General features: G+C 36.0%; 2 protein-coding genes across 2 annotated transcripts; both read left to right on the forward strand.

Annotated features, from left to right (window-relative positions):
* The first annotated feature begins 16012 nt into the window (after window positions 1–16012).
* On the forward strand, window positions 16013–16654 carry LOC131065279 (putative receptor protein kinase ZmPK1). The gene has a single exon (XM_057999743.1). The coding sequence runs from the start codon at window positions 16013–16015 to the stop codon at window positions 16652–16654; it is 642 nt and encodes a 213-aa protein (XP_057855726.1).
* Window positions 16655–17087: 433 nt separating this feature from the next.
* Window positions 17088–18523, forward strand: LOC131065272 (putative receptor protein kinase ZmPK1). The gene has a single exon (XM_057999738.2). It carries the CDS (start codon window positions 17147–17149, stop codon window positions 18407–18409), a length of 1263 nt encoding a protein of 420 aa, XP_057855721.2. The 5' UTR covers window positions 17088–17146; the 3' UTR covers window positions 18410–18523.
* Window positions 18524–27069: the final 8546 nt, after the last annotated feature.

Raw genomic sequence — 27069 nt, forward strand, 5'->3', positions numbered from 1 at the left:
CAATTAAGCTAGTTGCAAAAACTGATCCTCTCAAATATTTACTCAGCAAAGCAACTCTTACAGGAAGATTGGTTAAGTGGGTCATGATCCTTAGTGAATTTGATATCCACTACATAGAGCAAAGAGCTATCAAAGGACAAGCAATTGCAGATCAACTGGCAAAGCACCACTATCAGGAAAACAAACTATGGAGATCAAATTTCCATACCGAGACGTTCTTGCTATCTCCACCAAACAATGGACCTTATATTTTGATGGATCCTACACGCAACATGGCTCAAGTGCTGGCATTCTGTTCATCACTCTTGAAGGACACACTATACCAAGATCATATAGGCTTATGTTTCCATGCACCAATAGCATTGCTAAATATGAGACATTGGTTATAGGCATCAAAATGGCTGTAGAATGGAGGGTCATGAAATTAAAAGTCTATGGAGATTCACAACTAGTCATCAATCAAATCAACAATGACTATCAGACAAAGGACGACAAGCTGCTACCATACAAGCAAATGGTGGATGATTTTAAACAATATTTTGTACACATCACCTTTGAGCAAATACCAAGGTTGGACAACAAAGCAGCCAATGCAATGGCTACTATCACTTCACTACTACAAATTCCAGAGCAACAAAATCGTTACGAGTTTCTAGTAGAGCAACTGTTCTCCCCAGCCTATGACCATTCTGATTCCCATGTTATCTATGCCTTGACCGGTTCAGACTCTCCATTATATGGACCAATATATGACTATCTTAAAGGCAATATCCTACCCATTGACCTATCCCGAAACTAAAAATGCAACTTTATCCAGTAAGCCGCCCGTTATACTCTTACTGCTGATACTTTGTACCGTCAAGGTCTAGATGGTACTCTTCTTTGCTGTCTTGATCATAATGAATCTGACTCTGTTTTATACGAGCTTCGTGAAGGTATCTGTGGCACACATTCAAGTGGTAGTACTCCTACTAAAAAGCTTCTAAGAATGGGATATTACTGGCCAACAATGGAAAAAGACTTTTATTATTTTGTGAAGAAGTGTCCTAAATGCCAAATCTATGGCAATCTTATACATGCACGAGCACAGGAACTGCAACCATTCACAACATCATGGCCCTTTTGCCAGTGGGGACAAGACTTGGTTGGCAAAATTCATCCTTCATCTTCAAATGGACACAAGTTCATTATAACTACAATGGAATACTTTACCAAATGGATTGAAGGAGTCCCCATGACCACAGTGACTGGGAAACAAATTGCCTCTTTTATCTTTAATTATCTGATCTGCAGATATGGCATTGCAAGTTCCATCATCACAGATAATGGACAACCTTTCAAAAACCAAGATGTATGAGAACTATGTGAAAAATTCATAATCCAACACCATTTTTCTACACCTTACTACTCACAGGGAAATGGTCAAGTAGAAGCATCCAACAAGACAATATTAAAAATCCTAAAGAAAACAGTGAATGATGTAGGCAAATATTGGCATGTACAACTCAATCCAATACTTTGGGCATACAGAACTAGCATTCGCACACAAACAGGAGCTACACCATATTCATTGGTATATGGATCTAAAGCAATTTTACCCTTAGAGGTAGAAATTCCATCTCTGAGAGTCTCTCTAAAAGGCTTAATTCCAGATGAAGAGTATCGAGTTAACCGACTGCAAGAGCTCAAGCTTCTAGATGAAAGACATCAACGTGCCTACACTCATCTCAAAGCATATCAACAATGTATGTGCAGGAGCTACAACCACAAAGTCATTCCTAGAATTTTTAAAATTGGTGACCTAGTACTCAAGGAAAATCCTAGGAATCAGTAGGATCGAGAAAAGAAAGGGAAATTTGAACCTAATTGGTTAGGTCCCTATGTCATCATATCAGCCTATGGATTAGGCACCTATCAGCTAACAACTTCAGAAGGAGATGTGCTCGATGAACCAACTAACAACATCCATCTGAAGAAATACTACACTTGAGTAATCTAATGCACATTAAAGTCAAAAAAATAAAAAATATCAAAAAGTCAAGAAAAAGGTAAATAAAAAGGTACAATAAAAGTAACTGATGAAAACCTTGCAATAGGCACTATTGTGAGAGGACAGTTCCTCTATCTATATCCATACCATTATATCCACAATAAAGCACTATCAGCCATTGCCTGACATTTTTATCACAATATCCATCTAGGACATACTTAGTGTAGTGACTATCCTGGTTTATCCGCATATCCTTTCACCACATCTCACCATGGCTTGGTAATCAATGTACAATCCACATTTAGAAGCACACTTGACTAGGGGCAGTATAAACTTACAACACATTCAAGCCGTCAAAACTTGTCGCAAACTCAGAACATCATATCCAGCAAACAACACTCGCACAATCACAAACGCAAAACATTGATTGCTTAACAGGATTCTCAAAATATGATGGATGATTTTCTGAAGTATCAAATGTTGCATCTTGCATAAAGTTTTGACTATTTTTGCACTTGAACTTTTTGAATTGTTGGATCCTCTAAATTTTCTCAACAAAGCTTCAAAGAAAAAGAACGTCATGGGGACTCCAATATTTTCTTAGTTTTCTATTTGTGAGGCGATCATCTGTACTGTATAAATATTTTTCTCGAGACGTGATTCACAATAGATCACTGAAGACATGATTCCAGTTTACGCATACAAATGATTTAATCTTGTCTATTTCTACGCAATCCGCACTCAGGTCATCCTGGTTCAATTATACCTTGATGCTTGTGCTATCTTGCAAAATCAAAAATCATGAAAAATTTTCTTAGGTCATTATGGTTCCATTACACCATTATGCTTGTATAAATTTTCAACATATCCCAAAATTAATCAATTCTCAATGATGATACATACAAAGACAGAAGACAACATGTGGCTAGACAGGGATGACAAGTACAGAATGAGGATGCTCAAACTCAATTAGTTGCATATCATTTTACAAATTAGTTGCATATCATTTCATAATTAGTTGCATATCATTTTAAAACTAGCATCAGTCTCATGGCATATCATTATCATACATCTCATAGCATACCATTATCATACATCTCATTTTTAAGATACATCTCACAACATATCATTCTCATACATATTATTTTCAAGATACATCTCACAACATTATGCATTATCACATCATATTCATGACATATCACATCACATTCAAGAATTGCACCATCATAGAATAAACAACAGCATGTAGAAAACATAATCCATAACACATCACATGAGGATCAAAGAAAATTGTGTCATATATATATATATATATATATATATATATATATATATATATATATCTCAAAGAATGATCAATGTACAAAATATGTCATGTCTGTGCCAATACAACAAAATGATCAAAATACAATAGAGACAATGTCTCTCAGGTATGACTATCTCCTGAGGGAGATGGTCTCACTATAGATGTCCCAGCATCTGGATCTCCAAGTGGATCATGTCTAGAAGGCCCTATCATGCCTCTGCTCTCTATCCTTGACGCAGTATCTCGAGATTGACTCGATCTCGACGCTATAAAACTCTCCGCTCAATTCTCCCTGGGCACCACATCCTCATAATGATGCCTGTAATACTCCGTCTCCTTTGTTTTCAAAGCCAGCTCTAGCAAGGTGTCTCTCATCAGACCACCTGATGCAGCTCTCTGCAAACTCGCTACGAGCTCCTCTGATCGACCCCGACGCTCTATCTCAGTATCACACTCTGTGGTCAGCTAAGTAATCTGATGCTGATGTGCCAACAACTGTGTCTACAACTGCTGCACTGACAACTGGAGGGATCTAATCTATGCATCCTCCAGATGCGTCAGAATCTGCATCTACAGGGGTACCCCCTGTCCCTTTACCTGTCCTCGGTGTTGATGGAGGTAGCACATCTGACCTCCTCCTCTGGGCCGATCGTCTAATGTCATTGTACCCTCCCACTGCTGCTATCACCTCCCCAACCCTCTCATCATCCCAAGCTCTAATAGCCAAACCTCCTCTCCCTCTATCCAGCACAGCCTGCCACATAGCTCTCTCTACCTGTATCCCCCATCACCACCATCTCCACCCCTATCTCCTCTCCTCCCCCAATCCAATCTCCCTCTATCTCCTCGCCGACCTCGGTCACCTCCTCCACCATCTCTGCCATCACCTCCTCCTCCATCACCACCCCCCTCATCTACCTCCTCATTGTCATCAAAAGAAGGAATCATCTCAGCTGGATCTGATATCCTGGCCATTGCACGCGTTGCGAACAGTCCTGCGAACTCGTCAGTCATCCCTGCATCCACTATCTCAGGGGCATAATCCCAAATCTAGTTGGCTAAATGAAAGAACTCCTCTACGGCCATCGCATTATCAATCATAGGTCCCCAATCCAAAATGTCCTATCTCCGTCGAGCATATAGGCATGCTCCTTGTGGAATACCCTATTGTCGACCATACAGCCACAACACCCAGCTATGCATAAACCTCTCAATAACAAAGGGCGTCTGCCCTATCAAATATCTGGTCATATACACGTAGGGCATCTCCATCCCATCCTCAGCCCATACCTCGCAACCTGTATATGGTCACTAGATGACCGTATCAATATCATCTAACACTCTCCTCCAGTGCTCTAGTTTGCCCAGCTTACGCTGGACAACTATCCCTCTGTATTCGTATGCATACACACACCCAATAGGTATATCTCTGTCTGCTAGTGGCCTAGCTAGCGGAATATGCTCCCACGCCCATTCCTGTAGCAGTGTCACTCCAGCTGATAAATTGTCATAACTTGGGTATACCACCTGATGTAAATCCCTATATAAATGGGCCAGCATAGCCGACCCCCATGCCGATCACCATATCCTCTAGAACCAATCTCCACCCCACTGCTAGTCCCTTTGATCTATGGTCAGGACATAAGAAACTACCTATGAAACCTGTCAGCACTGATGGTAGAGTCGCGTAATCCAAATCCAAGAACTCCTGCCAGGGGATCTCATATCCGCAAACAGTATCATCCTGCAAGATCTGGCGAAGTGCCTCAATCCCACCCTCCTCAGTTTGCTCATAGGGTAGAAATGCACCTACCACAAGAATCCGTAGAATCTAGTAACAATCCTCAAGCATCACTGTAATCTTGCCTGTCACCAAATGGAAGGTGTTTGTATCACTATGCCACCTCTCCGCCAATGCTATCAATAAACCCCGGTTCATGATAAACTGAGGCATATCTAACAACGAGGTCAAGCCACACCTCTCAATATTGTCTCTATCTACCTATGTCAATCGTGGTATCAATGACCACAGTCTCAGAAATCGCTCACATGACTGAACCACTCCAAGCCGCTCCTGTCAAAAAGTGAAACAAGTCCAATATCAGTTTCCTCATCACAACATAGATACCCAAATCAAATTCATATCAAAACTTGAAAATTTGACAATCTAAATCAAGTTCCACATCATATCAATCATATCAACTTGTAACACAACTCAAGTTTCACATCCATATCAACTTGTAAAACAACTCAAGTTTCACATCCATATCAACTTGTAAAACAGCTCAAGTTCCACAATCAATGCAGCTTGTAAAACAACTCGAGCTTGACATATATATCAACTTGAAACAATTTATATCAAATCAAGTTCATATCAAAAACATTCATATCAAAAACCACAACATTTTAAATCCACATCAAATCTATATCAACTTGAAAAAATCGCAAATCAAGTCAAGCTATATCGGAACTCATATTGGACAACTTATCAAAACAATGACAATAGACACACAGACTGACAATTTGCACCTATCCTGGCAGAGTTGGCATCAACCTACCAATTTTCTTCATTCCTAAATCACACTATAGAAAAAATTTTCCCTATGCACTAACCAATTTTGTCTACGCGTTAAACTGATTATCATGCGCTACCTTGTCCTCGATAAGCGCTACTAAATCTACCCTATGCGCTATCCTTTTCTTTCGAAGCACCACCTAACCTCACCCTAAGCGCTAAAGTACACTATTCACTATTCTATTTTTCTCTTTAGCTACGTATCTATCCCTATACGCTAGGTCATACCTACGCGCTATCTAGCCCTACCCATGTGACCTCCTGGAAACCCTATGCACTAGGTATCTCCTATGCGCTACCCATTTTACCCTTTGCGCTACCCTGTGATCCCGGTGCGCTAACCTAACCCTAAGTGCTACCCTAACCTATTGATGCGCTACCCTACACTTTTCAGATGCTACCCTATTCATTAAACCCTATACGCTACGAAACCTATCTTATGCGCTAGTTCTTGACCCTGACATGCTAAACCACCAAATCCGCATGACAAAATTAAAAACATGATAAAAAATGACAAAAATAAAAATCCAAAAGGGGTCAAAAAGGTTGACTTACTAGTGCTCCATACGCGATAGGCCTCCGATACCTCTGAACGTGCTTGAATTGATGCGAAGCATAAGGAACCGACATGTTGACTTCTCTCCAAAAATCACTTTCTCCAAGGTCAACAAGCACAAATGAGACAAAAGAAATCACTTTTTCCCTTTATATAGGGTAAATCAAAATTAGGGTTACAAGGGGGGATGCGTAAAATTGCTCGCGGTATCTTGTACAAACCTACCAAATGGCAATATCGGGAGATGAATCAAATTACCACATTCAACATAGACAAAATTTTACAATGCAATGAAATTTATCAAAATTATCTAAATTAAATCAAATTTTCAAAATTTTTGATTCATCTCCTGAGGGGGCATTATCAATATCGTTTACCAAATCTGGGGCACAACATGAAAATCTCAAAACGACATAAAAAATTGATCATAACTTAATTATGATGACACATCATTTTTCTTTGAATCAACATGTGCACACACATCACTTCAAAGAGGGATAAAATGTAGACATATAAAAATGACCATATTCCTGAATGAATATTTAATGTACATTTTATTCTCATTCCTCTATTTAGTTAAATCTAATTTAATTAAATCACCCACATTCTTCTATTTAATTAAATAAATTATTCAGTTTATTTATTTAAATTCACTTAAGCCTTTTTACATCATTTAATTGAATAGATCATTTTATTTAGTTAAATCCCTTCTCTCTACTTTTAATTAAATTCACATTTAATTAAATAGTTGACCCCAATTAAATAAATCTAATTTAGTTGAAATAAAGCAATTTATTTTAATTAAATTCTATTTTCCCTCACCCACTTGCATTTTCCTACATCTCCCACTTGCCTCCTAACCCTATTCCTAATTTCTTCTAGAATCCATCTAATCCTATTCAATTAACCCCAAACCCATCCATTATCCCCTTTCCCTAAATTTGAGGAGGTCACTTCTCAAATTTGGAGTAAAGTCTTCAAAAGGCATTAAAGCCTTTATCCATTCAACAAGCTAACTTGTTGACTACCCCCAAATTTGGAAGGACTCTTACAAATTTATCCCCAAAGTCTTCAAACCATTAATGGTTAGCTAACCCTTAGTGGCATGGTTAGAGACTTTTTGACTAACTTAACCTTCATCTAACCCAAGGATCTCATCAAGCATTTATTGCTATGACCATGATTATTCCTTTTACCTTTGCACAAGAGTTTACCCCTTGGGTAAAAGCTTTATCCAATGGATAACCCTAACCTAACCTTAACCCTTACCTCCTAGGGTAACCATGAGGTTTTCTCAAGAATTTAATGCTTCTTACCTCTCCTCTCAACCAGCCTTATGTTGACAAGTGTCACCATTTCATTGGTGAAAATTGAAAACATGGATTGACAACTTTCAAACTTGACCCTTGATTAACTCTTTCAATCCTGACCATCCATTGCCCTATTTTCACTATAAATAGAGCTCTCATTCCTCCATTTTAAGGATCCATTCAAGCTTTTAGTATCTCATTTATGCTCAATTTTATTAACACATCTAGCATGTCTTTGTAATAGGAATTAATCTAATAAGCATTTTAGACTATTTCCTTTATCATTAGCTTAACTCATAAACTAGTATATCATGTTAGGATAATATTGCTACTAATCTTGTCATCTTATAATCTAGTTTGTTGCATTTGGAGAATCATGCATAGATAAGATGCATTTTCATAACTAAATCAATCATAAGCATCCCTCATTCTTGTATTTGTCATCCCTAAGCCACTTTGCTCGGTGATCTGAGAGCAGAGGCATTGGCTTGAGGGACCTTGTGAGATAGAGAACCATGGAACCAACCTTGGGAAGTTGAGTCATTCTTCATGACTCCATAACTTGCACCAAGAAGTCCTATGGGTGTGTGGACAAGCCTCTTTGAACTTCATGTTTTTTACATTTTAAGTTTCATCACCCCGCTTTTCCCGCATACACATACTTCAGTATTTTCTTTAATCTTAAAATATAAATAATTTTAATAGAAAATAACAAATGACTATTAGAGGAAAGGTGACTTTGGATGATCACATCTTACTAGAAACTTGACATTATCTTTGTTTAAATCACCTTTGTCAAATCTACAAGTAAAATGGATTAAAGAATTTGAGTATGTAATATTGTATTCTCATGGGTCTTTCATCAAATACTTGGTTGAGAGAAACGGATTAAAAAATGTGAAATCATTATCATATGTAGCAAAACCATGTAAGTAAATGAAATTCTTTGGCATGAAGAAATTCATTAGAGGCAGAAATCTAGGGAACTTTGGCTCAAGGATGGGGATAGAAATACCAAGTTCTTCCACAGATCATCTATTGCCAACCGAAACAAGAACATAATATCGGAGATTGTGAGGCCAGATGGTAGTATTGTTAGGGACTATGATGATATTGCTCTGGAAGTAGTAAGACATTTTGAATCTCTAATGAATTGTAAATGCCAGAGTGTTCAAGAAGCAAGAAACAAAATTATAGACTCAATCCCTTCTATAATCATTGAAAGACACAATAAAGAGCTCTTCAAACCTATTGACTTAGATGAAGTCAGGAAAGTTACCTTCCGGCTAAATCCTGATAAGACTCCAGGCCCTAATGGTTTTCCTGCGACCTTCTTTCAACATTTCTGGGACATTATTGCCCAGGACCTACACCTAGCGGTAGAAGAATTCAGAAAAAGAATGACTATGCTGGGAGCTATCAATCACACCTTTCTAGCTTTAGTCCTAAAAAAGAAGAACCCTCAGCAAATGGGTGATATTAGACCAATTTCATTATGCAATTCAGTCTACAAAATAGTAACAAAGATCATTTCCAACAGAATGAAACCTCTTCTAAAACATATTATTTCAGATGAGTAGAGTGGCTTTGCCCCTAGACACTCTATTGTTGAAGGCATCATCACTGCTCATGAAACACTCCACGCTGCAAGGAAAACTAAAGATTCTTGTATGATTTTAAAGTTGGAAATTATGAAAGCATATGATATGGTGGACAAGGAATTTATTGTAGAAGTATTGAGGAAATTTGGCTTCTACAATGAATGGATCACATGGGTCAAGAATTGTCTATCAACACCCAAATTCTCAGTTTTGGTTAATGGTTCATCTCATGGTTTCTTCCCTTCAATGAGAGGTATTCGCTAAGGGGATCCTATGTCGCATTTTTGTTTATAATTATGGTTGAAGCCTTAGGTCGGTTCATTAAATCTCTTCACCATAATGGTCATTGGTTGGGTGTTAATGTGGCTACAGGAGTTGAACATTCAACCCACTTGCAATTTGCTGATGATACTATTATGTTTGGAGTCTCTAGTAGAAGATAGGCAAGGACTATAAATACTTTCCTGGATGACCATTGCAAGGCATCAGGGTAAAAAATCAATTGGAACAAGTCAGAAGTTTTCTTTATCAACACTTTGCTGAATATGCAAGGTGTTCTATCAAGGATCCTCAATTTAAGAGTTGTAAACTTTCCAGGTAAATTCCTTGGGACTCCTCTTTTCATTAGCAGTAATATGATTTCCTATTAGATGCATCTTATTGAGAAATGTAAATCTAGGCTTGAAAATATAAAAGGGAAGTGGTTATCATATGTCAATAAGCTTACTATGATCAAATCAGTCCTCTCTGCCATACCAGTTTTTTCCATGGCTTTCTTGAGACTACTAGCTAGTCTAGAAGATGAGTTAATTACTATAATGAGGAATTTCCTTTAGAATGGGTTGGATGACAAAGGGAAATTTCCCTTGATTGCTTGGAATAAAATAAGTCAACCAAAAAATGCTGGGGGTGCTAGAATTCGACAGATTTCTATTATGTATTTGGCTATGGGAGCAAAATTGGTATGGGAAATTTGTAGAGGCGGTAATCAGAAGTGGGTAAGAATCCTAAAACACAAATATTTGGACTCACTTGAGCCTAAAAGGATTCTCACAGTTATCAACCCACTTAGGGGTTCGGCCATTTGGAATTTTATTTTGGAATGCAGAGAAATCATAAGCGATCAGGTCACTTGGAATGTCAGAAATGGGAGGAATGCATCCTTCTGGCTAGATTCTTGGTGTGGCGAAGAAGCCTTGTGTCATAACCCCGCTCTTCAATCTATAATGAGAGAAACTTTCCGGCTTTGGGGACACAAAGTCTGTGATTATGGTCATTCAGTTAAAGAGAATGGTATTGACATATGGGTGTGGAATTCTCTGGACCCCTTGGACTTAGTCCAAAATCAGAAAGATATTTTTGCCAGTATTCTAGGGAATCGAATCATTCATCCATCCTTGGATGAGAACATCATTAGATGGTGTGGCTTGTCTGATGGTAAGTACAAGGTATGTTTTGGCTATAAATTGAAAGAAGCCGCTGTAGATAAGAAGGACTGGCCGGTTAATCTATTCTGGCATAGACATCTACTTCCTAAAGCAAATTCCTTTGCTTGGATGGCTTTCCAGAGGAAGATTCTAACCGGTGAAAGACTCCTTAAATTGGGTATTAATGGGCCTAGTAGATGTGTATTATGTCGAAATCAAGAGGAGACAATTGATCACCTTCTGCTTCACTGCAAATTCTCCAACAACTGTTGGTGGCATTTTAAGGGTAAATTAAATCTTGTAGGCCCTTTTCCGAAAGGTCTAGATGATTCGTTTCTACTATGGCTTAAATCAAAATGCAAGGCATTATTTGGGGAATTATTTGTCATCCTGCCCTCACTGCTGATTTGGGAAATTTGGAAAGAGAGGAATCAAATAATTTTCCAAGATAAAGATATGGGCCAGATTGCCCTCTGTGGGAAAATTGATAATCACCTGGTTGAGCTCCTGAATGAATCGGCTAAGTCCAAATCGCTGAAAAAGAATCTATACACTAACGGAGATTGGAAGTTAAAGCTTGCATTCCCAAATTTGATCATCCCCCACTTTTTGGAAGTGGTAACCTTGAGATACCAGCTAATCCAAGATTGGGTGTTAAATGGGAAATCACAGATCCAGGGTAGCATAAGATTAACTTCAATGGTGCCTCTTCAAGCAATCCAGGGCGGAGTGGAATTGGATGTATTATTAGAGATTATGAAGGTATCTATATTAAAGAAATCTTTGAAGATATTGGTATGGCCACTAATAATGAGGCTGAATTCCGAGAAGCATTAAGAGGTTTGCAATTGGGGATTGAATTGGGGATAAATAGAATCCATTTGGAGGGTGATTCATTAAATGTTATCAATGTTTCTCATAGTAACCAAACCCCTAGTTGGCATCTTAACCTTTGTCTTTGACCGATGGTGGATTTGGTTGAGACCCTTGAAGAATTTTGGATTAGCCATATCTATAAAGAAGGTAATATGGAAGTAGACAGACTATCTAAGATGGTAATTGTAGATGGAGGCCTTGATCCGAGGCATATGGTTAGGGCATAGATAAATTTTTATTATAAGAATTAATATGGTTAAAGTGCTACAACCTATCTTGGTAGAAGAATGAACCGGATTTGTTTCCCTAACGGTCTTGGTTTCTACCAGTTTGTAGTACTCATCGAGAGATGAACTCTTACCGGGTGTGGGGGTTTTCTTTGATTGTGGTATCCTTATGGCTCCTACTGGTAGGGGTATCCCACTCGGTTGCATGGTCTGTACCGATTGGCAATCCTATCATTTGCATAGGTCTCTTGCACTAGTCTCTTACCAGTATTTATTACATCCTGGTAATATGGTCTTACCGAGGTCATTTACTCTAGTGTCAGAGTAGATGCTGTCAAAAAGATAATCTAGCCAAATTTTTGATAAGCGGCTACAATCGATTCTCTCCTCAAGTCACCCTATGCGGATGGAGGCCTTGATCCAAGAAATACGGTTAGGGCACAACTATATTTGATTATGGTGGTTAATATGCTTTAAGTGATGCAACCTATCTTGGTCTAAGAATCAAACGACTTTGTTTCCCTGAGGATCTTGGCCTCTACCCATTTGTAGTACTTACCAGGAGATTAATTCTTACCTAGTGTGGGATTTTTCTTCATTTGTGGTATCCTTCTATCTCTTACCAGTAGGGGTATCCCTCCTGGCTGCGAGGTCTAATGATTGGCTATGCTATTGGTTGCACAGGTCTCTTGCATGTGTCTCCTACTGATATTTTTTATGGCACCGGTAATATGATCTTACCGGGGTCACTAACTCCAGTTCCGGTGTAGATTCTGTCAGAAATTTAATCTAATATCCATAATTACTATTAGATATGATAATGTCAGAAGGCAGCACACATCAAAGAGGCAATCAATTGTGAATAAAGGTGACATGCTAAAGATGTGTTTTGTTTGTGCGAAGTACTTTGGCACGGTTTAGCCAGGTCCTTGAGCTTCTCAACCTTTATGAGCTATCAAGATAAATAAAGGAAGGCCTTCTTAATTTAAAAATATCAAACTCTTCCCCTTTCTTGCTCTGTTGTTTATACAATGGATACACCAATATTGTTAGAGGCAACATGCCATCAGATGGCGTTTCTAGTCAAAATTTCTGATAAGCGCCTGCAATTAGTTCTTTTCTCAAATCAGCCTTTCATTCTGTACCATGTAAAAATAATTTTGGGGAAGGAATTCTTAAATGCATACCATAGATATAGAGCGAATGCAGACATTCTAGCTTTCTTTCTAGCGATGCTGCTCTACATGGGGACTAGCAAGAAAAGGGCAAAGCTTCTCACTCAAATGGTGTTTGAGCACTGCTTCCTTGGGGAAATTGACATCGTACTGGATAATGTCGACGGTAATCTCAGAATGCCCTTTCCCCAAAATTATTATTTGAGTTTGGGAAATGGTGTGGGGGTGAGGAAAGAGGTGATAGTAACCTCTCTTGATTTCAATGCCTTGGAGGCCACTAGCCTAACATTAACAAAAATATTGAGTTCCTTTTCAAGGTTGTTGGTATACTACCCGACTTCATGACTTCCTGGAGAAGAACCTATATTTAGGATGAACAACTTTTGGACAGAGGAGACATTAGTATTTTGGCCAACGGTGACATAGATGATGGCAACTCTTGGGGTCTTGGTTGAGAAGAGTGGTTTCTAGACGATGTCTGCCACCCTTGGGAAAAAGAAGAATCGATGGCTCATGTTGCTTTCAGGAATGATTTCTTGGTAATATTGGATGTTGTTGCTGCCCTTGCACCCGGGGACGAGGACCCAGATTCAAGCTCTGAAGAATCTTGAAATGTTTTGACCTCCTTAGCTCTGTGTGTCGATTCTCTTTGGAATTCCATTTCTCAAGTTCTTTGTACTGTTAAGAAGATTGTAGGCCTTTGGCCAAATTAGGCATAGTAATAGCCAACATTTTGTTCTCCTCCGGTTGATTTTGTCTAGCAATGTAGGATCCTCGCCAGCTCGGTTGGTTTTTGGTTGTTGTTTGGAGCAATGGTAAGGGGTTTTCTTCCTGGTTCTCTCCCTCTACGACTCTTTCTAAACCGGGTTTGTATTTTTCAAATTTTGATTAATACAAGGGTGTTGCCCCTATGCAGTTATTAATCTATTAAAAAAAAATTATTTTCATTCTTCAATTCACCATGTGACATTTAGAGTATACAAAACAAACTAAACCCATTTGTAGACTAGGATAAAGTATATAAGAGAATGGGTAGGTTATTGTAGGAACAAAATGCTCCCTAGATTAGGAAAAAAAACAATCAATTAAAATTGAGAGAATGAGAGGCCAATCATTTTAAATAAAGAGACATTAGAAAAATAAGATAACAAGAGAAAAATAAAATGCAAAATAAAAATAACTAAAGTAATTTTAATAAAATGTTGAATGCAAAATGGAGGCTTCAAGATTTGGGGAGATTATTGTTATTGATCCTGATAAGGCTAATAAGGTGAAACATGTCAATGATGACAATGACCCTTCTACTCAGACTTGGGGGAATTTAAAAAATACTAGGGAGTAGGCCAAGAATGATTTGCAATATTTCAAGAACATTTCTCAAAGTTTGGACTCGATGGAAGCTGAAGTTATTGAAGCACTGAAAAATCCTTTTTAATTTTCTATTTGTTCTTTGTTGTTGGCCTGCTATTTTAGAGGTTTTTTTTTTGTTTGTTGTTGAGCTATGGGTTGCCTATGTGTTTCTTCTTGGCATCTATTTGTACTTAGGGTTTCAGAATACCTTCAAAACACAATTTTCCCTTTAAAACTACTAAAATGATTTTCCGTACATAAGAATAGAGTATTTAACTATGTTATTTTTTGTTTTACAATAGTTAAAGTATTTTCACTCTATAATGATTATAAATCATTAAACACTAGTTTTTCAATTTTAATACAAACAAATTTGATAAAAATTACATATAACATATATAATTATTATTTTAAAATTTTAAAACTTCTAAGTTAAATTATCCTTAACTAATAATCCCAATCTAAATGACATCGATTGCATAATCACCATAACTTTCTTTGTATACATAGTCATATGACATAACAAAGATATTTTCTTTAAATCAACAATATTTAATAGTTGTTGATGCCTTTGTGAATTGCAAGTTCAACTATAAAAAAATAAAATAAAAAACAAAAGACTAAATAATTTTAAAGTCAACCTCCTTGTAGAAATTTGGACGCATTCTACTAATTTATTTCAATATTAAAATGTGTCTTCATTCTAGAAAATATCATTGATACCTTACTAAATTCCAAGTTCAACCAAAGAAAAACAAAAGCAATAAAAAACCTAAATAATTTTGAGGTCAACATCATTACGCAAAAATAAATACTTTCTATTAATGTATTTCAATATTAATATATTTCTTCTTTCTAGAAAATATTGTCAACATCTTCTTAAATTACAAGTACAATCACAATAAAAACAAAAACAAAAACCTAAATAATTTTAATATTAACCTTATTTCACCTTCTACACAATTTTGAAATGTTTCTTCTTTAAAGAAATATTAGTATTGATTTCCTAAATTACCAGTCTAAATACTTTTAATGAGAACCTCGTTGTACAAAAATACAGACTTAGAAGTTTATTTCAACATTAGATTATTCTTCTTTCTAGAAGCTTTATTATCATTCAGCTATCTTTGGTAATATATATGAATTAATCAACTAAATCCAACTATACTCACATGGAAGATTAAATTTGTGTTTTGGTTTGCTATTGACTTTGACAAATATGTTACCTAATGTAATAGTGCACAAAACCATCACGCAAACAAATCATACTTTGAATAAACACAAATTTGACTTCGAAAACGTTAAAAATATTCGACTGTGCCTGTCAAGCAGCATTTTTGTGATGTTTATCGTTCAAAGTTCTCTTCGAGTTTTAAATATTATATATAGTTTTTGATAGTCCGTCCAAAATCTACCGTTCCACATTACTAAATGTTCTATTTTAAAGGTAAAATCCAGACAACAATCAAATTCAGGCCATGTTGGTGATGCGTAGACTTTGTATGAGGAAGACTTAAGTGAAACTTCGCAGTTGAAGCACATTTAGAAAACTAGACTGTCTTATCTACTCCCTCTATTATATTAATCGCGCCTTGATCGCTTTGTATGACAAGACTACAATGGAAGGAAAGAAAAACGCTTGCTGCCCATTGATCTCAATTGTATTGGGATGCCTCTTTCTCTGCGCTGCTCAAGTTTCTGCATATGAGCTAAACAAATTAGATAAGCTAAGCCTCGGAGGTTCTCTTACGCCTGAACAAAATACATCTGTTTTGATGTCTCCTTATGACATATTCTCTGCCGGATTTTATGGAGTGGGTGATAATGCATATGCATTTGCAATATGGTACACTCATACTGTGAATTTAACAGTTGTCTGGGCGGCAAACCGAGACCAGCTGGTGAACAGAAGCGATTCCCGTCTTCATCTGCAAAATGACGGAAACCTGTATCTGTCTAATACAAATGGAAGCACTGTATGGGAAACTCACACGGGTAGCAACAGTTTCAATGTATCAGAGCTTCTTCTCCTGGAAACAGGAAACCTTGTTCTGCTGAATTCTTCGGGAGGGAGTGTTTGGGAAAGTTTTGATTATCCAATAGACACTCTTCTTCCCGATCAGCCACTCGAAGGGAATACACAATTAGTCTCCAGGTTGGGGACAGGTTCCATTTCCTCAGGGTACTATTGTCTCTATTCGGATTACGACAACGTCCTTCGGCTAAGGTACCAAACCTCATTTGCAGCCTCCAACTACTAGCCTACTCCTTTCCTCAACATATTTGACAACGGAAGATCGTCATACAATGTCACCCGTTATGCAGTTCTGGACGCCTTTGGCAGATTCAAGTCAAGCGATAATTTTGGTTTCACCGCCTGGGATTATGGCTTAAACCTTACAAGAAGATTGACCTTGCATTCCGATGGAAATCTGAGATTATATACTTTGCAGGAGGAAAATGGCATCTGGGACGTCTCTTGGATAGCACTCGCAGAAGAATGCTCCGTACATGGATTGTGCGGAACCAACGGATTGTGTATTTACAATCCTGAGGCCACTTGTACTTGCCCACCAGGTTTCCACATGAAGGATCCCGCTGACAGATTTAAGGGCTGCGAGCGAAACGTTGAGCTTGTGGATCCCGGATCCAGTGCTGCACAGCTCGTTTATCTCTCTCATACAAATTTCTATGGCAATGATCTTCCAGGATACAGTACAGGAGTCTCTCTTGAAGAATGTAAGAGGTCTTGTATGAATGATAGCCAATGTCAAGGTTTCAGCTACGTTCTGGATGGCAGAGGAAGATGCTACCCAAAAGTCCAACTTCTCAATGGATATCGATCTGCTGGTGTGGCTAACGACATGTACATTAAGGTCTCCATCAACGACACATCGGATCTAAATTCTACAACTCCTAACGAGGTCCGACTCAACTGCAGCAAATCTGTGACACTTAGTCCAGAGAGTAGCAATTACAAAAGATCCAAGAAGAGGAGCGTTATCAAGTATCCGTTTGGGTTCGCCGTCGCGTTTGGAGTGGCAGAAATTGTTTGCATCACGCTGGGCTGGTTGTACATGTTCAGAGAGCCTAACGACAGCTTTGATTTTGTTCAAGGGTATTCTGCCATACCAACGGGATTCAAGAAGTTTAACTTTGCAGAGCTGAGAAAAGCCACGAATAACTTCACGATAAAGCTGGGAGAGGGAGGTTTTGGAAGCGTCTACAAAGGGGTTTTGGCCGATGAGAAGGTCGTTGCGGTGAAGCAACTGGATGGAGTATCTCAGAGCGAGGACCAATTCTGGGCAGAGGTAAGCATGATTGGCAGAGTTCATCACATGAATTTGGTTCGCATGTTTGGGTTTTGCGCAGAGGGGCATCACAGATTGCTTGTTTATGAAATTGTTGAGAATGGATCGCTGGACAAGTATCTGTTTTCAGAAAGTGAATCTTTGGGTTGGAAGGAGAGGTTTGCGATTGCAGTGGGCACAGCAAAAGGATTGGCTTATCTTCATGAAGAATGCTTGGAATGGATTCTCCATTGCGATGTGAAACCCCAGAATATACTTTTGGATGAGAAATTCAATCCTAAAGTTTATGACTTTGGATTAGCAAAGCTGGTGGACAGAGACCGAGCCTTTTCGTTCTCTAAAATTCGTGGAACTCGGGGATACGTGGCTCCTGAATGGGTGATGAACCTTCCCATCACGGCAAAGGCGGATGTGTATAGCTTTGGGATTGTACTCTTGGAGATTGTAATCGGCAGAAGCGCATCCAATCAGTCGGGGAATTTGGTACAATGGGTATCTGAGAAGATGGAGGAGGGAAAGCTATCAGAGGAAGTTGTGGATGCCAAGTTGAATGGAATCATCGACACAGAAGACGTAGAAACTGTGGTGAGAACAGCATTGCTTTGTCTTGAACAAAACCCGAGTTTGAGACATTCCATGAGCCGGGTCGTCGAATTGCTTTCTCAGAAGACCAGAAATGTGAGCGACGTGACAAACACAGCATGATAGGGGCACATCTGGCTACTCGATTTGATCGAGTTTCCTCAAGCTGGAGCAGGAAGCAATCAAAATGGGTAGAAACACGAGGTAGAAATGTAGACCATTCAATATGTTGAATAACAGCCGTCTTGAGATAGAGACTGATGTAATAAAAATGTGTCTCTTTTGTTGGATAGTGATGGAAGCGTGCAATTAGAAATGGAATTAGTAATGTCAAGAATGCAATTGCAGTTTCTAGAGATAGATTTTAAATTAGATTTTTAATGGTTTTGGTAAATCTTCATAGATAACAACTGCATGTTTCAGAAGTTTCTTTATTGGTGATGCAGTAAACTGTTGTGTTTTTAGAGGTTGCAATCTCTATAAAATACTGCCTTCATGTATTGTTTAAGCAGATCAAAATGTAACCTATATTTAGAGGAAAAACAGGATATAATAGATATTGAATAAATAAAATATATCCGTGTTAAATTCAATTTGTCTTATTTTAAATCTACAGAGTGGTATCATCTAATTTGACAAAGAGATCAAATTTACCTGTCATGTGGTTTGAACAACCACTATCCAAGAACTAGACATCATCTTGGTTTTCTTTTGCCAAATTACATGCGAAGAATGTAGAATGCTTTGCTTCAGAAGAATCTTCTGTAAAATTTGCTCTTGACTTATTCAAGTCAGATTTCTTCTTTCTGCACTCAGAATCATGGTCCCCCTATCTTTCACAATATTTGCACTGGACACTCCTTCGATCCATAGAACTTCTTTCTCTTCCTCTATCATTTCCTCTTCCTCTACTATTACCAAAAGATTCACCTTGAAATTTTGTAGGTTGAGAGGGATGAGATTTGATCTTTTCTTCAATATTGACAAAAAATTGGAAAGCTTGCACAAAGCTTTCCATAGAATGCCACATACACTCTTCATGAGATTGCAAAAAACCAATCAGCTCTGAAAGTTGGAAAGTAGTTAGATCCTTACTTTCTTAAATGGCTATCACCACTGGATCAAATTTAGGAGGAAGAGATCTCAAAAAAATTTCTATAATTTTTTGTTCTATTATCATTTCTCCTTCAGTCCTAAGTTGAATCACAATACCTTGAGTCCTAGTAATAAATTCATGAATGTACTCAGATTCCTTCATCTTCAAATTTTCAAATTCTCTTCGTAACATTTAAAGTCTTACCAATTTGAGTTTGTCTATACTTTGATATGCAATTTGTAGAGCCTGCCAAGCATCTTTTGATTTTGTCATATTGGCAATTTGAGGGAAGATTGGAACATCCAATGCAAATTGAATGGTGTAAAGAGCTTTGTGGTCCTTTTTTCTATCTTCTTTTAGTTGAGCTTTTTGTCACATAGAAATTTCTCAATAATAATAACACAAATTGTTAATGCACATGAATCTTTATTCATTCAGATTGAATACACAAAAAGCCTCTGATCACATGATCAAGGATCGACTGATTGAAAAATCAGAGACAAATATATTAGAGTAAAAGCACAAAACTGTGTCACATTTCAGGCCAACTTATCAGCACAAGTGAATTTAAGTAATCCTAACTATAAAATTAATTTTATTCTAACATATTGTCTATAGAGATGTATTATAGCTATATTATAAATGGGCCACAAATTTTCCAATTGGAACTGTCTACTAAATGTCTATTTTATACCACTTTGGATCTAATTACCCATTTTAATTTTTTTTCGTAAAAGTCAATGTTGCAACAACTCCTACTCTTATGAAATATGTTACTTTTGAAATGTAAAAATACCCTTTTATAGATCTATAAGTGAATTTTCCAAAAAATACATCCTTTAATATTTTTATTAATTTTTATATTTTATATTTTATTTTTATTAAAAGTGGGTCATCAGCACTAATATATAAGGTTGATTATCTTGTAAAGGAAAAACATTAAAAGTTATTTAAAAACTTTAAAAAAAAAATGCACTAGAGAAAAGAGTCTATGTCAAGATGATATAATTCTTTTTTAATTTGGGTAAATAATTAAGAAAAAAGTGACCCCAACTGAAAAGAGTTATATTTTAGTACACATAACTTTCCAAATTTATTGAAAAATTTATATACATAAAAAATAGTTAAAAATATATTTTTGCACTAAAGTTTCAAGTTATCAATATACACAAAAAAATTTAAGAAAAAAGGGTAAAATTTACTATATAAAGTGTTATTCCTCATGTATCTTCAATTTCAGCATTTTATCGGCAACTAAATTATAGTGTTTACTTTATATGAAAGTATATTCAAATAATTTTTGAAATTTAAAAAAAAAATTACAAACATAAAATACACAAAAAAATATACATTTTATTAGTTTACATCATTTCAAAATTCAAAACATATATTTACTTTCTATTGATTTAATTTAAAAAGTTGAATCAACATTGGCCATTTCCTTTATAAAAGTGTGACACAACTTTGTGCTTTTACCCATCATTACAATTGCCTCAATAAATAGAGGTCTTGGACTCATTAAAGGAAGACTCAAAATAGAAATAGCCACATGCATACTCATGCATAACTCCAATTAGAAAATTATATTTTAGGAGTTTCTATATAAACTTTGCAAGACTATAGTTCTTCTTGCGACGTGGGAGAAATTACTTTTACAACAATCTCCTCTTTAATTTCAACCACTAGTGGATTCAACACAAAACCCATTATTTCTTTTACGAACTTTATCAAGATTATCTCGTGTCACAATACATTATGTCGTGATCTCTCTTTCACAAATTCTTTCCTAGACTCCTTCAAGGGTCCATGCTTTCTCTTTTCTTATAGAGGGCTTCAATTCTTTTTAACAAAATATCATGGCCTTTTTAAGACTTTAATTTGACTTCCTCACAATTTGAGGGCTTTACATTTTTCACCGGTGGCTTCAACCCAACTCTATGACTTATTCCTTTTGGAATCTTCGGTCTCCTCCTTTGAGGATCGGCTTCACTTGTTTTCATGAAGATAGTAAATCTCCTTCTTTTTGCAATAGTAATGAGTTTCTAACTCCTTAAAGCTTCTCCTGAGGCTTGGATCTCCTTTTTAATAGTGTGAGAGATATCCTTTATCTCTTGTCCATAACTCCTTCAATGGCTTTAAACATATTTCACCCTTTCAATTTGGGCAACTTCCCTTTGGGGATTCTTCGTATCTATCTCTTTTGGTTGACAAAGGAACATTGATGTCTTTATCAAATTACTTTATGCAATCACTATAGCATCAATATTCCAAATTTAAGCTATGTTCATAATAGATACAACTTTCTCCACCTTTATCTTGTTGTCTTCTTTGTTGCACTAACTTGCAAACAAAACCATCCATCTTTTTCAAGTAGCAACTTCAAACTTATGATCTACTTCTCTTCAACAATTTAACCCAACAAACATGATCTACTAGGATCTGATACCAATTGAAAGATTATGATAATAATTTAAAACATTCACAAAATACAAGTCATCAATTGAGAAGTATACTAAATATTATTGATATTAAGAATTTAATTAAAAATTACAATAACAATGATTACATTTATAGACTCCTCAAGTCTATCAAAAAAGAAAAGTAACTAAAAAACTAATAGCAGATTTTCAACTCCGTAGACAACAATTTCTAAAGACTAAGAACACTACATAGACAATAGTTTCTAAAAACAAAGATGCTATGAAGACAACAATTTCTAAAGACCAATAACTATCAAAAAACTAAACAATGTTTAACTCAGTAGTTTCTAAACTGTTGTTTTATTAACAAAACAAAAACACATTCTTAGAAGTTTCTATCTATCCTTGATCTTCATGGAATCGTTCTAATCTTGAGATTGATGTCCAATATAGCAATCTCCATGACAACATTCTATTCTTGAGCATTTTATTCCAATATCAACATTCTATTCTTGTCTTCATCTTTGAGTTGGATCTTCACATTTTTAGATTTCTAGAGTTACAATTTTAGTGGCTTAGTTTATTTTGGATACTTTAATATAATTTTTTTTTTCTTAAAATTAGTTTACTTGAATTTTAAGATGTTTTTGTAATTTTATTTAATTATTTCAATGAATATGTTAAAAGGAAATTCCTACAAATTATGTGTTTTAGAATTTGTAAATTATTATGAAAAATATACATATTATCATGTATTTATCAAAAAAATATATAGATGGAGCTTTCATATTTAGAAATAAAATTATTAGTCACAAAGAAACAATAAAATAAATAATTTTTTTTTTAATAAAAAGGGCCATTCTTATCATTTATTGTAAAAAATTATTATTATTTGATTGTTTTTGATAAAGATAAATGTGTTTTACATGGACCCGAAACCAAAAGTTTTACAAAACCTGGCCATCAGCCAATAAAACAAAAACCAACAGCAAAATAGGGGAACACCCCAGACCGAACACAAAAGCAAAAAGAAACAACAACCAACAAAACACAGACAAACACTCAATTAAATGAGTGCACCGACTCCTTGTTCTTCTGGATGGTAGCCTTGTTGATTGCCTCCAATTCCTCCATAATTAACCTAGAGGTACCCTTATTGCTGCTCCTAATTCTAGTCTTGGAGCTAGGGCCCGTAGTTTTATTGCCACCAACAATAGTCTTCACCGCCCAGATATTTCTTTCTGTTACTGTCATCAGGGTCACTGTCAATAGGATTAGATCTATACTCCACCACCATGACATTGATCTTTTCTAGCCCCTCCATACTATTATTCATGGCCTCCTTACTAATGTCAACCAAATTCTTAATATTATTCTTCATCTCCTCCATAGACTTCTCAACCTTCTCAGTTCTTTGCTCATGTTTACATTTCATAACCTTGACATCTTGGGAAATCTTCTGGGTCATTATCATGAGCTTCTCAGATTTGCTAGGCTCAGGCGAATCAGTGAGGATATCAATTATCTCCTAGATCCCCTTTTTGAGGGTATAAATCTCCTTCCCCACACACTTCCAGCAGTTCTCCTAGCTTCTAGTCGCTTTCATCACTAGATTCATTAGAGAACTATCCTTCTATAAACCAGTATCCACATCTTTAGGCGAAGTCCCCTGCTTCTCCTTCAGGACATTAAGAGGAATGTCCAATTTGATTTCCTAGTCCAAGGTCTTGGGAGCATAGTCTTTAGCAACCAACTTCTTCTTTTTGGAATAAGGCTCAATTTTAGAAATCATCTTGCTGGTCGATTTATATTTACTTGTAGCCCATCTAGGGGGGGTTCTTGCTGCTATGGGTTCCAGGAGTGACCAACATCTCACCCTCTTCAACCTACTTATAATTAGGATCAACAAGGAGTGTGGCGCTCCCACTTTCCTTTATCTCCATATCCAAATCAGAGACATCTTGAACATTAGTATTAGGGATTTGGCCTTTCTCAGAGAGAGAGGACACAACTTCAAGGGCTTTGGCATACTCCATGATGAGCACAATAATTCCTTCATGGAGGATCAGATTATTGGGATTCTCAACACGTTTTTCAAGACTATTCTTCAAAGAAGAAACCAGATAGAAAGGAATCAAAATAATTTTTCCATGCCAAAAGTGATTCAAGATGGTGAAATGATAAGAAAAGATACTATCATATTTGCCATCAAGCGTAATGTACCTCATGATGAACTTGGCCATGTCCTCCCAGGGAGCCATAAGATCCTTTCTGTTGTAGCCACCATCAGCCATTTTATTAACTCTTGAATGCTCCTTGTCTTTATCAAAAAAAATCCCCATGTCTTCCTCCCTTGTTTTTTTGTCTCTGTGAAACCTTCTGCCATTCATAGACAAACCCATAACTGTAGCCACCAGGGTTTCATGTAGCTGATAATCAGCACCATAGGCCCTCAAAACCCCTTTCTTCCACCCATTGAATAACGTTTTCGTGAGCAAAGGAGAAGGGCCATTGAGTCTTTTCAAGAAGGGAACCATTCCTCCATCAACAATTTCCTACCATACTTTCTTATTTTTCTTTCATTTATCAAAAGTCAACGATTGTTGCCTATTCTTGTCCCCACCCATAATGGTCTGGATCGCCAAACAGAAACAGAAAATGGGCCACACTAGACAACTTTCCAAACAGAAGCAAGAAGGGGACCACACAAGAAAACAAACAATCTAGCACAAGGGAAGTTTCTAGATCTTTGGATAGGAAAATTGAAAGTATACCCTTTACCCAACAACTTAATCGAGTCATGATTGTTCTTCATTGGTTACTGCAAGTGGATGGTATCATCATAAGCCAGGTCACACAAGCTTTTTGGGAAAGAGTCCCGATTGCTCCACCATTTTGCGGCCATGTAGCCCACCACCTTATTGGCCAATAAATCTGCCGCTTTATTACCTTCTCGAAAAATGTGAGAAATTTTGAATTCATCTAACGCTTTAATCATATCACAACAATCTTTGATGTTGGCGATAGTCCAACTAGAAAGAAAATAGAAATAAAATTATTAGTCACAAAGAAACAATAAAATAAATGAAATTTATTTTTTATAAAAATCTCCATTCTTATCATTTATTGTAAAAAAGTATTATTATTTGATTGTTAAAAGAAAATATATTGGTTATAATTTCTTAAGAAAAACATATACAATAGAGAAAAAAAGAATATATTTTTCTTTTTTCTTTAAATTGTCCTCATTTTGATTTTTTCTACAAATATGTAATTTAGGTGTTAAACATGTAAACAAGCCTAGTGAGGCAAATGCTAATCATATTTTAAATCTAATTAAACCATTGTGGCTCCAAAATAAGGTCCAAAATTTTCTTCCTTTCTTACCCTTCTAAAAATTCCCAGTATGATTTTTTCCAACATTTAAAAAATTTAAATCTTATTTTTCATAAGCCAATAAGCCAATATCAATTTAAAATTGAACTATTGTTCCTTAGATTGTGCAAAAAATGCTTTCAAATTAACATTGAGGTCACATATTTAAAGACAATTCCTAGGAAAATTTAATTTAATTTGTTACCATCACTACAAACATCCAAAAAATAATAATTATAAAGTAATTCAAGAGCATACAATTAAAAGAAATCTACAAAAGAAAAAATATTTAGTTTTCCATGCATTATGCATTTTTGTGTACTTGAATTCGTGTTCAACAAATCATGAAATGGATATAAATGGGACTTGAATTAGATTTTTAGGAGGTAAAACAATGAAATCCTAGTTAGGTAAAGTCCTATGGGCATTTTTCGTTGGATAATGAAAATGCTTAAAAGAAGAAAACAAATCTTATCTCATAAAATAAATACTTTCTCTTTAAGAAATAATCCATAATTTTCTTAAATATTTTATTTAAATTAAAAAAAAATGTTTGAGAGTGGTTGTTATGTTGAAGATATAATAAATATTGTTGTCTTGATGGAAAAACATGTAATAGAAAAAACTATGTGAATATTTAAACTATTTTATCTTAATAATAAGAATATTTATACTTTTGTGAATGAACATAAAGCTTGGGTGTGGAAATACAAATATGATGAATGCTTGGATGGTCTGGGGAGTTTGAAATCAAGTGAAGATGAGAAGGAGATGAGTTTAAAGTGCTCAACAAAAACCACCTACATATATCCAAGACCCAAGGGATTCCAATGTCGGTTGAGGCAAGGAAATCATTATTTTCATTTCTCATAGCAGTATTGTTCTCAATTTTTTGCCTTTGTATTGCATTTGATACAATCTAGATATAATAGGTCCTCTTTTTCACCTGATACTATGATCTTCTATTGGATTTTTATCTACATGGATCCCATATTTTGTTTAGTTTTTTTAAAACTCTATGATGACGGTTTTTTTAATATCTAATAGATTTTCTAGCTTTGCCCTTTTACTGAGCAAAAAAAATAAAATATTTATACTTCTCTCATGTATAGTTCCTTGGCATGTTTTTAAGGTTTTACCACATAAATTTGTCTTACCTATTATATTTTTATTCTATTTTATTTTGTTCATAATTCTTTATAACTATTTTGTGCTACAATATTATTTGATTTATTGGGTTTAAATTTTTTGCTTTCACAAGTGGTTTTGGAGAAATTATATTGTTTATTGTCTTGTTTTCACTCTTCCTCACCATCTTCAATCTTAAATTCACCTTATGGAATTTTATGTCACACTATCAACCTTTAACCTTCCTTCGAAACCAAGCTTTGTTATTTCCATGCTTTGTCGGAAACCTGATCTCCCGATCCTCCTTATCGTTGTGCCAACCCAAGTGTTTGATCGAAAAACCTCAGTGTTTGGAATTGTCTTTGAGGTTCCTGAATTCTCAAGAGTCTCGATTCCATGATCATTATGATGATTATCAGTATCTAATTGGCCCATCAGTCGATGTGGTAACTCCGACATCACTTCCAATTATCTTCAAGTGTGCTCGATCTTTTCAAGATAGTCAATTCTCCTTTAAAGATGGTAGATCACACCAAGAAATGAAGGCAATCATGTTTAAATTAGGGTATCAGAAGATTCAAGAACTTACAAAACCATGCATTACACTATTTCAAAAACCTAATCGTATGAATATTTGCATGTTCATCTCCATAATTGCTAATTAAATGGTGAAATACATACAAAGTTAATGGAATGAGTTATAGTATTTAATGATGTCATTTCTTGCACAAGGTATTTAATATGTTTCCCATTGCTCATTATGG

Source organism: Cryptomeria japonica, chromosome 1 (assembly GCF_030272615.1).
Source record: "Cryptomeria japonica chromosome 1, Sugi_1.0, whole genome shotgun sequence".
In the NCBI taxonomy this organism is placed as follows: Eukaryota; Viridiplantae; Streptophyta; class Pinopsida; order Cupressales; family Cupressaceae; genus Cryptomeria; species Cryptomeria japonica.